This window comes from Malaclemys terrapin, chromosome 1 (genome assembly GCF_027887155.1).
Source record: "Malaclemys terrapin pileata isolate rMalTer1 chromosome 1, rMalTer1.hap1, whole genome shotgun sequence".
Classification (NCBI taxonomy): Eukaryota; Metazoa; Chordata; order Testudines; family Emydidae; genus Malaclemys; species Malaclemys terrapin.
In genome coordinates this window covers 90,858,262-90,871,089 of record NC_071505.1, presented here as the reverse complement: position 1 = coordinate 90,871,089, position 12,828 = coordinate 90,858,262, and the positions used below count along the sequence as shown (strand labels likewise).

Below are 12,828 nucleotides of genomic sequence, written 5' to 3'. Positions count from 1 at the left end.
TTCTTAAACACCTCCAGTGATGGGGGTTCCACAACTGCATTGTGACTTTCTATTGCCTGAGTATCCTTGAGGGGTCCCTCCAGGGCTTTCCAGCATCTGGAAAGTGTCTGGGTAAGCCCCTGGTAGAAGAGGAAGGATGGGGCACGGGTACCTCAGCTTACAGAACCATCACTAGATACCGTTCTAGCTCTTTTTCTTTCTGGTCTGGGGAAAAAATAACTTGAGATGATTAGCTTAGCTATAGGAGATTAAGTGGGAAGGCAACGGAAATGGAGAAGACCGTTAAAAGAAAGAGGTGGTGACAACAATGTAGTCGACGTCAATTCCAGTTTGTGAGGCACAGCGTGAATCTGGGATGACAAGACAAAAACTGAGACGATTCTATTCAATAGAACAGCTTCCATGGGGTTCACTTTCCTTTGGCTAATTTTGAGTTGGCCCATTCTACATGTCTTGATGTTCACAAAGCTTACGGAGATGGGTTGGGAGGGAGGATAAGGGTTTGTTTCCTCCAACGGCAGATACATTTCTGAATGCTAGTATAGAAACTCTTATTCATATTCCAGTAGCACCTAGATCCCAGCAGAGACTGGGGGGTAGGGGGACATTGTGTCCATACTGACCTCTCAAATCTACTCGTGGGATTTAGAAAACAATGGGAGAGAGTTTCAAAAGGGCCAAAGAGATTTGGATACTCAACACCCACTGAAAACCAATGGGAGTTGTGCTCCTTAGGCTAGGTCTTCACTAGAAAAGGTGTGTTGGTATCTCCTGGGGTGGATGCAGCTTAAATTGGCAAAGGAGTGTTTTTGCCAGCAGAACTTATACTGGTTCCCAAAGCAAAATAAGCTACACTGATAAAAGTAGTTTGTGGTGTGTTGGAATGTAATAACAATGGAAAATGTCAGAATAACTGGCTCCAATGGAATTATTTAATCAAAGATTCATACAGCACCGCACAGGATACAGAAAGAAAACATGTCTTCCCACACCCTGTAAATGGTGTGGAGAAGGTAGTTTGGGCCCTTCCTCTGTACCTGCTAGAATGCTGGCAGCGTTCATTCCCAATCTAACTCCCCAAACCTCTGTCCCTTTATATGGTGTGAGACAAAGAAATGCCTTTTTGGAGGGAAAAATACTTTCCATGATTAGTTTCACCCTGTTTTGCTTTTGATACCTTATCTTACCTATTTACTTATGGCATTTCTGTCATGGCTGTCCCAGGTTCCATGACTGAGTTAGACTAAAGGGCTTTCTGATCTGGTCACACTGGTCTACAATTTTTGAGAAGTTGTCTGCTTCAGAGATAAAATGTGCTATTTATTATGTATTTTGATGTGCTGAAGTCAAATATGACAATTAAAACAACTGGCTACTGTTTCTAAGATATTTACGTTTTTACATTTTATGTCTATGTATATTGTGTAGATAGTAGAGTTTTAATCATAAATTGTAAACCTAGGTCTTTTCATGTGTTTATGGTTGCTTTACATGATAATATTTCACCTGTCCTGTTTATGTAACACTTTAAAAATCAGCAAAAGGGTTATATAAATAAAATTTATTATGAAACAAAAGGCAAAAAACTATTATGTACATAGTTTAGTCCTATTCAGTGTCTACTCGGCGCTTCTTGGCTTGTCTCTTGTATTCATTAAATGGAGCATCTCTTGTCACTGTCCAGCAATAGTCTGCAAGCATTAATGGGCTCCATTTGCCCTGATAGCGTTTCTCCACTGTTGCAATGTCCTGGTGAAATCGCTCGCCGTGCTCGTCGCTCACTGCTCCGCCGTTCGATGGAAAAAAATCTAGATGAGCGTGCAAAAAATGTATCTTTAGTGACATGTTGTAACCAAGGCTTTTGTATGCCTTGAGGAGGTTTTCCACCAACAACCTGTAGTTGTCTGCCTTGTTGTTTCCGAGAAAATTTATTGCCACTACCTGGAAGGCTTTCCATGCTGTCTTTTCCTTGCCACGCAGTGCATGGGCAAATGCATCATCTCGAAGAAGTTCACGAATCTGAGGACCAACTGAGACATCTTCCTTTATCTTAGCTTCACTTAACCTTGGACATTTTCCACGGAGGTACTTGAAAGCTGCTTGTGTTTTGTCAATGGCCTTGACAAAGTTCTTCATCAGACCCAGCTTGATGTATAAGGGTGGTAACAAAATCTTCCTTGATTCAACAAGTGGTGGATGCTGAACACTTTTCCTCCCAGGCTCCAATGACTGTCGGAGTGGCCAGTCTTTCTTCATGTAGTGGGAATCTCTTGCACAACTATCCCATTCGCAGAGAAAACAGCAGTACTTTGTGTATCCAGTCTGCAGATCAAGCAAGAGAGCAACAACCTTCAAATCGCCACAAAGCTGCCACTGATGTTGGTCATAGTTTATGCACCTCAAAAGTTGTTTCATGTTGTCATAGGTTTCCTTCATATGGACTGCATGACCAACTGGAATTGATGGCAAAACATTGCCATTATGCAGTAAAACAGCTTTAAGACTAGTCTTCGATGAATCAATGAACAGTCTCCACTCATCTGGAGCGTGAATGATGTTGAGGGCTGCCATCACACCATCGATGTTGTTGCAGGCTACAAGATCACCTTCCATGAAGAAGAATGGGACAAGATCCTTTTGACGGTCACAGAACATGGAAACCCTAACATCACCTGCCAGGAGATTCCACTGCTGTAGTCTGGAGCCCAACAGCTCTGCCTTACTCTTGGGTAGTTCCAAATCCCTGACAAGGTCATTCAGTTCACCTTGTCTTATGAGGTGTGGTTCAGACGAGGAGGATGGGAGAAAATGGGGGTCCTGTGACATTGATGGTTCAGGACCAGAAGTTTCATCCTCTTCCTCGTCTGACTCAAGTGAGAATGATTCTGGTGCATCAGGAACCGGCAGTCCTTCTCTGTGGGATACTGGGCGTATAGCTGATGGAATGTTTGGATAATGCACAGTCCACTTTTTCTTCTTTGACACACCTTTCCCAACTGGAGGCACCATGCAGAAGTAACAATTGCTGGTATGATCTGTTGGCTCTCTCCAAATCATTGGCACTGCAAAAGGCATAGATTTCCTTTTCCTGTTCAACCACTGGCGAAGATTTGTTGCACAAGTGTTGCAGCATATGTGTGGGGCCCACCTCTTGTCCTGATCTCCAATTTTGCAGCCAAAATAAAGGTGATAGGCTTTCTTAACCATAGTGGTTATACTGCGCTTTTGTGATGCAAAAAGTCACTTCACCACAAACATAGCAGAAGTTATCTGCACTGCTCACACAAGTACGAGGAATCTCTGCGCACTTTGGCTAAACAGAAATGTGTCCCTTTGCAAAATCAAACACTGACAAATAAGAGAGCACGACACTGTATGATTTCTAGAGCTGATATAGGGCAATTTGTTCAGCAGAGTGATGTAAGCTTTGTTATGATTGCATCATCCATGACTTCTAGGAATAACATGATGCAATTCATATCATGTATGACGCAATACCAGCTTCAGATTGCATCATTCATTGTTTTGCCTAAAAAGCAAGTACTGTCCAAACCCAGTCATAGATTTATTCATAGATCCAGTCAAAGATGTATTTTAGTCATTTCTAGTTTAAATTGAGATCCCTTCCCTTTATCACTCACTTATCCTCCACCATTCCCAAGTCAAGGGTCGTATGCTATTGGGTCAGTATATATCTTGAAAACTAGAGCCAATCAACAATTTTCAGCATCATTTTCGTTCTCAGTGACCCAGAATTAGTAAAGTTTGACTACATTTATTTCAGAAGCATTTTGGCTGTAGAGCAGTGTCATTATTACTGACAGCTATGGTAACTGGCAGTTCTTAATGAGTTAAAAACACCTTTCAGTGGGTCATTATTTCACCCCTTACAGAAAACATTTGCAATCACAAGTACCTCTTATTGCTCAGAGAACATAATTAGATCATAAGAATTCCTTACAAATTACCCAGTCTTATTTATTATAACATACTTCTGTAAGTACCTTTCATTAGTTTTGAGGGGTTCCTTTCCTGGGTGTCTGGCTATATTAGTAAGGTCAGGGTAAAAGATTATACACATTCCATTACTGAATTCAGTGTTTCCTTCACCCATTAGGTTCAATTGAAGGACCAAGTACTTTTCCATTTCAGTAGATATAAGGCACTAAATATTTTGATTCACGACATAAAAAGGACTTTGGTTAGCATATAACAATGATGAGAGTTTAACACTATAAATCATAAAGCTAATATTTACTACCAACTTTTATGCTGGTACAACCACTGCTACACTAGGCCTTTTGCTGGTATAGAAATGTCACACAAAAATCCAACCCCAACTGAATTTACTATACCTGCAAAAGTTTCTAGCATAGCCCTGCCCTAAACCACATGTGAAAAGTCCCACCCCGTATGTCTAACCAGTGGGAGTTACCAGTAGCTCTGTTCTATAGGATGAAATTTTCAAAGCCTGCTATGGGATTTAGCTGCACAGCTCACATTCATTGCAATGGAGGTAGTGGAGATAAATCCTCCTAAATTCACCAGGCAAGTTGTCGGGAAAATTCCTCCCCAGCCCCTACATAGAGAATATCTGAAGGTTCCTTCAAGCAGAAGTAACAAGGTTTTGATCCCTCCTGCAGCTCTGACTCTCAGCAGTAAAGGGATTGGAGACGGGTCCCTCAAGACGACAGCAAAGTCAATAAAATTGAGTCAAATGGGCAGCCAGCGGCAGGTCTTGCAGCTCTATCTAGCCTAGTCGCTTTCTGGATGGGGCCCATCTCTCCAAGGACATGGGTCACTGCAGCAGCAGCCACAGACGGATATTTTCTAACCACAAGAGGGGGAAGGGGGGAGAGATTACCTTGATTTTTCCCCCACACACACCTTGGATTACAAACTGTACCCAGTGCTTAAGTGATCTGACAAACGTATGTAGGGGGTCTCATCACCCCCATATGTGTCCATTCACCTGCCCAGCAAGTGATTCTGGCCCCACCAATTCTGTCCCCAGCCTCACCCCTGCTCCTCCTGCAGCTCCTGGGGTTCTTTATCTCCTTTCCCAGGCCAGTGAGGGGTGGGAACAGGGTCCCCTCTGCCCCTTCCCAGGCTGGATGCTGCAGGGAGGGAGGGGGGTGGAGCCATGACCATCCTATTGCTCACAGGAGCAGAAGAGGATTTGGGACTACCCAGAGCCGATGGCTGCTTTCCACTTTCTCCTTTGCCCTCCCCTCTTGTGAGAACAGTGTGGGTTCCAGAGGGAACGGGCGATAGTGGGGGGGGTGATGAGTGGGTTGTGCTTGCATCTGTGGGGGTGTGGAGCCCAATCTGGCGGCTGCAGGAGCGATATGACACAGGAGCTTTTGTAAAAAGCTGTGCTTAAAGCATGCCCCACTGTGACCCAGCTTGATTTCAAAAACAACCAGCACCCTTGTCCCCAGGTCTGCGACCCATTCCCACCCTGCCTGCACCTCCATGCTGTTACAGCGCACTGGGGCTTTGGGGTCTGTACAGACTCACAGGGAACACCACCACCTACCATGTTGCCAACATCACCTCTACAGCACCCAGCTTCTCCTTGCTGATCTCCAGCTCAAGCACTGGCCAGGCCTGGCCCTGTTCATCCTATGAGATAGGATGCAATGAGAGAGAGGGGGGCAATTGGCTGCAGAGCACACAGTCGGTTCCCTGTATGTTAGACCGTCTCTTTCTCTGCTTTGTACAATAGGTTGAAGTAAGAGCCAAAACTGTGAACTCGCTCTCTCCTTCCTGTTGCCACTTTCCCCTCCAAAAGACGGATCATCCTGCCAGCCACGCCATGTCGTCAGACCCAACCACCCCTCCGACAGTCCCAACCCTCCACTCCCCGAAGTCGCCTGTCTGGCCCACCTTCCCCTTTCACCGGGAGGGAAGTCGGATCTGGGAGCGGGGCAATCTTCTCCTCCGGGACCTGCCCAGCCCCCTCCCCACCAAAAGAACCAGAACATACTCTGCGTAAGTATCTGGCTTATGCTGCTGAGGGTCGGACGGGGTGGTCACTGCACAAGGGGCAATAGGGCAGAGTATAAAAATCTTGTGAACAGCTCCAATGTGGGGGAGCAATGGGAGAGATTGTAGCTGCTGTTTGTGTGGTGATCACACCCAGACACCCACTGGGGCGGTCTCCCTTTGCTGGTTCAACCACAGTAGCTCACAGACAAGCAGGTATTCCCAGAGCTGTGCTGACCTGAATGATGCATACACACAAGGACTAGGAAGCCAGGGGAGGCACGGCTGTGAAGAGTGTGTTTTTGAGTGTGTGCTGCAGATGGGGGAACAGCTTATGTGTAACTGAGCTGGCACTTGCCCTGTGGTCTCTGCGAAGGGGTACGTGTGCATGTATTGTTACACCCCAACAATGCTCATGGTGAGCAAACTCAAACCCGTGTCCCCGGGTGCCCTAGGCAAGGAGGGGATCTGAGGCCTCCACAAATAGCTCCCTTACTTCCACCCACCCAACTGGTTCCCTACTGTCATCTCCTCCTCTAAACAGAGGTAGCGGTACCCACTCAAAAGCACATGGCAGGTGCATCTAACTTCAGGCCCCCTCCCTCCTTGAACCCTCTGCACTAGTTAGTGATGGTTGAAAGGAGGTCTTGAGGTAACAGATGCAAAGGATTCTAGGCTGCCAAGGACCCCTCCCCCACATACCCCTCCCCCTCAACTGAATAAAAATGGGAGTTGCCCCTTAGCAGGAGTGGGGGAGCAGATAGGCAGATGCTCCAGGGCTGGTGAAGAGCTGTCTGGGACTGGCACTTTGGTGGGTGATTGGCACTCAGAGTGCTATTCCAGTGGTGCCGCTGTGGCACCCTGGGCTGCTGCCTCCCTAGGTGGTGGCCACCTGACATGGTGAGTGTGTGGCTGAGGCCCCCTGTGTGCAGCACATGGAGCAGAGGTTGAGAGAAGTGCTCTGTGTGACATAGGTGGCCCAGCCCTTTCAGTCGCGTAGTGACTGATCTACCTGCCCCCCTCGAAGGGAGGCTATTGACTGGCTATGGTCTGTTAATTTTGTAAATAGCTGCCTGATTTCTGACCCAAGCTTTTCCTCTTCCACCCACTACCTCTCCGCTGCAGCGCCAGTAATACCTGGGTCTGGCTGGGTTTTGGATTGTCTGTTGTGGAAAGCCACTTCTGGCAGATGAGAGGGCCCTAAAAATCTGCCTCCTGATTGTAATTGCAACCTTGATCTTCAGCGAGAACGTGATTAACAGTGTCTGTCCTGCTAAACTGAGTGGTGTCCATGGCAACCAGAAGACCCTGTAAACAACTGACACTTTCAAACAAACTCTCTTCTTTATCCCCAGTGTGCGGTTCTAACTCTGGTATTAAGAGCACCAGTCACTTTAGTATCTAGCTTCTTGGCAGATGGAATATATAAAAGATACTCATTACCCCCTGGACTGCCAGTTCAGTGGTCCTGGGAACACAAGACCATGATCCTAATGGTAAGGGACACCATGTTGTTTAGAAAAGTGGTGACACAACCCTCTCCTGGACTAAAGATGTGGTGAGACTGATTGGTCTGGCTCCTTTAAGTGGCACTGCCCAATGGTGTCTCTTGAGGTGCCAACTGTGAGACTACTTCACCTCTTCCCCACTCCTCTCTCCTTCTCTAGGACGGCTCGTGCCTCTGCTGGCCCTGTCTTCAAGGGTGTCTGTAAGCAGTTCTCACGCTCCCAGGGCCACGGCTTCATCACTCCAGAGAACGGCACAGAGGACATATTTGTACACGTGTCTGAGTGAGTTCTGTGGGGAGTGGGATATAGAGCCTTTCACCTTGAGGGCATTGCTAGGTCTGGGAGGACTGGATGTCTGAGGGGACTGCGAATGGGACAGGATCCTTTAACTTGGAGGTCACTGGTAACAATAGATGGGAATGACCAGAAATTGTTGCCACTTAATGGCTGTTTGGGGCCTGTGAGAAGTGAGTTTGGGCTAGAGGGGCCAGGGAGATCTCAGGTATGTTTGTTGTGGAGATGCGTTCACATCACACAAATAGCTTTGATGATGGGTGTTAACTGAGGCACGAGGGCTAGCTGATGAGATTGGTTATGGAGGCCTAGGACTGGCCAAAATCTCCGGGGGGAGGGACGGGAGGACTCTACTTTGCCCTGCCCCTTTCAAGAACTGGGCTCTCTAGGTTGGAGGCATAGTGTGTGGCGGTGAAGTGCACAGGCTGCTGCTGGCTGGGCAGTACCTGTTCTGGGGATAAAACCTTCTCCAGGAGTCTGAATCCTGTGTCCTACCGCAGCAAAACATTCACTAAGGCTGGGATTTCCAAAGGGGCCCAGGGAGTCAGGGGCCTGAATGCCACAGGTGTGAGCTTGCTTTTGCCCTACTGAAGGACCCCAGATAGCGGGACTCAGCCTGGTGCCAGAGCCCCTCATGGCATCATCCTGTAGCCAGGGAGAGGAAGGGCTATCACTGCAGCTCTGCCCATCCCTATAGAAAGGGCACACTTGATGTCAGGTCTTCAGGAATGAAGCATTTGTCCCCACTTCCCCAAGAGCAGCCTGTGACCAAGGACATCATTAGTTCCTGATTATTTTTTTTGGCTTATGTCTCGTTTCAGCCCCTAACGATCTGCCATGTCTTCCTCTCTTCCAGCATCGAGGGGGAGTATGTCCCCATGGAAGGAGACGAGGTCACATACAAAATTTGCCCCATTCCACCCAAGAACCAGAAGTTCCAGGCTGTGGAGGTGGTGCTCACCAACCTGGCCCCGCACACAAAGCACGAGACGTGGTCTGGCCAAATAATCGGCTCCTAGGCTTTGGGTGGAGTCTACATGGGTCGGCTCAGTCTGGAGGCAGGGTGGGGGGTGGTGACTAAGTCTGAGACAGATGGCTTGGGGGGGAGAGGGGCGGGATCACATTTATTGTTTGCAAAGTGACATATAGCCGTATCCATTCTGTGTCTTTTATAAGATTACATTCTTGTTTGTAACCGTGTCTTCTTGGGGGCGGAGGGAGAGGCAGAGCTGCTTTGGGGCGGATTCCCACTTTCCTACATGTCATGAGCTCGTGTAGTCTCTCCTCAGGGACATGTGCAGAAACCCCTGCTTTGTGTTGGGAGAGGAGAGGTGTGAACCCAGCAGGAGTTGATGTCAAGTTTATCCCGCTGCCTATGCGATCCAAACTCACCACTCTTCCCTGATCCCAACTCCTTCAGGAAGCTCCAGATCGCCCATGCAGGGGGCCAGGACAGCCAGTGTTCCAGCCCCCTAACTCCCCCAAAGCAGGCGCTAAGGAGAGCCAGGGGGAATGAGGGGTGGGCAGCAATATCCCCGGAGAGAGTGGGCAAGGAGGCACTCATCATTTGAGGGGTAGGGCAGCCCCACAGAGTCTTAAAGAAGCATGTAGATTGAAAGCTCCAGTTAGGTGATCTAGAGTCTTTCCTGGGACTCTCTCACCTGGCAAGAGATGGAATTTATTCCCCCTCCCGTCCAGCCAGTGAGGGGAGAAAAGAGGCAAAATGGCATGTACCTCCCCCAGGTCATTTCATACACCTGCCTCTTGGCTCTGAGCAGCTGTGCTCCATGGGCTCTGGATCTGGCCACTGCTCTAGTGAGGCTCATTTGCACCCCCTTTGCCGCCTCTCTCTTTAATTTCCCCCAAATACTGGCATCCTGAGCCTAGGGAGTAATAATATACCAGGGGGCTGTTTTTTTTTTTTTTTTTTTAAGGCAATGGAATGTACCACTGTGCAGGGGGACAGGGGAGTCTTTTAAAATATGAATTAAGTCTCTCTCTCCCCCAAACCCTTCCCTCAGATCCCCACACATGTGATTGAGATTTGCCAAATCTCACTAGTGTGGAGGAAGATGTCCTAAAAACAATGAGGTTAGCTTTGAAAACCTCTTCCTGTCCAGAGCACCAGGAGACTTCGGCTCTAGTCTGTATAAACTCACGGTGGGGCTTCGGGCAAGTCACTTGGGGAACAGGCTCAGAAGGGATCTCGGATTCTTATTTCTTGGTGCTTCAGATTTCAGTGGCCCACTTCGAATCATCTTGGATCTGATGCTCAGAGGTGCTGAGCATGCACAGTTCCCAATCACTTCATCTGGAGTTGTGTGTGCATGGCACGTCCACAAATCAGGGCCTTGGTGTCTCAGTAGATGCTTTTCTGAGCCTTCATCTCTCAGCCTCCATTTCCCCATTGGGATGATGAAGTTGGTTCTCCCCCAGTCCTACCCATTTTGAGGCCTGTGCTTTGTTGGTGTGGTGATTATTGTTTTGTGTGTGAGAGAGGAGAGAGAGACCAGGAAAGAGCATAACGAACCAAGAAGGCAATGGGAATAAATCTAGACTCTAGTTACTGATGTGCTGTCCAGTCATGCAGACTCACCAAATTGTAGGCTAGATGCTGTCTTTAATCCTCAAGAGTGGTCCTCACCAGCTACACAGCTGGATAAATAGTTTCCTGCTTTAGATTAAGTTGATTAACTTATTTAAGCAATTTAATATAATAAATCTTTGCAAATGCAAAATGTAAGATTTTTCTTTTTTAGGAGGCACTCATCTCACGTTTCCTCAAGCGTGGTACATTCTGGTTCCTGCTCCCCCATCTCTCACACACACAAATGCCCATGGTTTGCTCCTGTCTTTAAGTGTCCTAGTTGTTTTGGCAACTCTCTCTCTCTGTCTCTCTGTGACCCTGTGGATTTCCATGGCATAATTGCTGTGGTTGCTATGGTGTGCTGTATGTACAGGTCACTCTCCTGGGACAGGATAGGGAGGATTGTGCCAGGGGTTGACTTAGGCTTGATGGTTGAAGAAGGAACTCTTAATATCCTGATCACACATAGCACCATAGATGCTGCAGATGGAAAAGCCCTGCTATGTTCAACCCCCACCCAGTGATTTATTGCACTGATAATAGATGGATAGCAGAGCAGAGGTCTGGGCTGGTAGCTACTGCTCTATGCTGCTGCATGGCCAGAGACCTGGGGTTGAAGATCTCTCTGCACTTCTGCTGTGTTTAGAGGTGTTGCAGGTGAAGAAGCACTTTTCTTTGGATGGAGCTGACATGAGTTTTGGGCTACAGCTCCCCTCCCCTCTTGCTAATGTAAATTCCCTTTATGTATGTTTGTGTTGCTGGCTGTGGGGCGGGAAGTGAGGGAGATGGAGGAAGGGCATAGGTAGCAGTATGTTCTCAGGGGTAGCAGTTTAGTTGGCTATGCAGTTCATGGTGGGAATTCAGCTGCCTAGGTGTGCCTCCACAGTTACTGCTTCCTCCAGACTACATGGGTCTCTCCAGGCACCTCCCCCTGGAGCATATAGGGTCACTGCTACAACACAAACTTAATTTCTGGTCTTCCTATAAATATCCTGAGTAGGCAAATCTCCCAATGCAGCTGGTCAGGAGTGGGGAGGGGCTCTGTGTGCAGGGCGTGGCTGGCATGGGTTTGCATATTATGGGCAGGGCTGCAGCTCCGTGCACACTGATACTATCTGCTCCTCGACCTGAATTAACCCTTTGGAGACTCTGTAACTGAACATGTCCTCCTGAGGACTTATTTGGGATGGTCCTCTGGAAAATGCCAACATCCTAAGGGTTAAGCTGCTCGAGCTGAGTGGACATTGCCCAGGCACAGCAACAATGGTGGCGTGGGGGGGCAAAGTCAGTTTTGCTGAGTGGTAGGATGCCCTCGGGTGGAGTGTATGGGCTGCCTGGTCCAGAGAGCAAAAGCACACATGCATGAGCAGCACCCATGTTAGGAGGCAGTGCTGTCAAGTGGCTTTATATGGTGGTTAGAGGGTAGTGTTTGCCCCTCTCTTGCTTCTATTACCATGGGAGTGTGAGTTCTGCCGTAACTCAGAGAGGGGACACCATCCTGCCAGGACTATGCTGAAGCCTAAAATGCCTGACCCTGATATGCTTTGGAGCCTGGCCCAGTATCCATGCATAGCTGAGGTAACTGGTGAGATCGGTGGCCCATCAAGTCTGCTTGGTACACCAGCCCTCCTTTTGCCCCCTATCCAAATGGGTTCAGGCTGTGCCACTGCTATTCTATGGGTGCAGTGTTACACTACCGGGAGCAAAGTGGGAAGTCCTTGTGAGTCACCAGAGCCTCACTACTCCCCCGCTGAAGCTGAACTGTTCAAAGACTGGGGGTTGTTGGAGCCCCAGCCTTCTGAAGTCAATGGCAAAACTTGTATTGGTGCTGTTGGGAGTGGGATCTGGCCTATCCTAGAGTGATTCATAACAGGGCTTAACACCCTTTGGAACCCACTGGGCTGTGAGGGGGGGGGGGAGGGTGTGTGTGTGTGTGTGTGTGTGTGTGTGTGAGAGAGAGAGAGGTGGAGGAAGGAATGCTGTAGTCTGCTCATTTCATCCAACACTTGCCTCAGCCCTTGAGGACAAACTAATCAGGGGACCAGGTTATTCCCTCTTCCTCACTGAAAGCTCTGTTCTGAATACTGAGGTAGCTCCACCACATCCTCACTGCTGTTCTTTGGTTAAACAGCAGCAGCAGCAACCCATGTCTCCTCCCCGTGGAGTAACAAATGCCAGAAACTGCAGCTCCCTCTTGCATCCCGCCTGGAATGGGCAGCTGGCTTGGCCACGACTAACTCTTTGGTTCTTTTGGAAGTAAACTAAAAACTTAGAAGTGTTTTTTGTGTTTTTTACAACTCTGGCGTGGTTCCCGCCTGTCTGACCTTGTGTCGACTTCTGTAACACTGGCAATAAACCATTCAAAGTGACTTTCCCATGAGTCCTGCCTCTCTCATCTCTCTTGTGTGGTGGCTCTTCCATCTGTCTGACGTGGGCAGGGCCCTCACTGCA

The 12,828-nt window shown here is 48.2% G+C and overlaps 1 protein-coding gene across 2 annotated transcripts in view; it reads left to right on the top strand.

Moving 5' to 3' along the window:
• Positions 1-12,746, top strand: part of CSDC2 (cold shock domain containing C2) — a 29,792-nt gene extending 17,046 nt beyond the window's left edge. For both annotated transcript variants that reach the window (XM_054030718.1, XM_054030708.1), the window contains exons 2-4: positions 5,729-5,994; positions 7,656-7,778; positions 8,647-12,746. In XM_054030718.1, coding sequence (XP_053886693.1) covers positions 5,819-5,994; positions 7,656-7,778; positions 8,647-8,809 — 462 coding nt within the window. In that variant the 5' untranslated portion in view covers positions 5,729-5,818 and the 3' untranslated portion in view covers positions 8,810-12,746. The remainder of the gene's footprint in view (positions 1-5,728; positions 5,995-7,655; positions 7,779-8,646) is intronic.
• Positions 12,747-12,828: the final 82 nt, after the last annotated feature.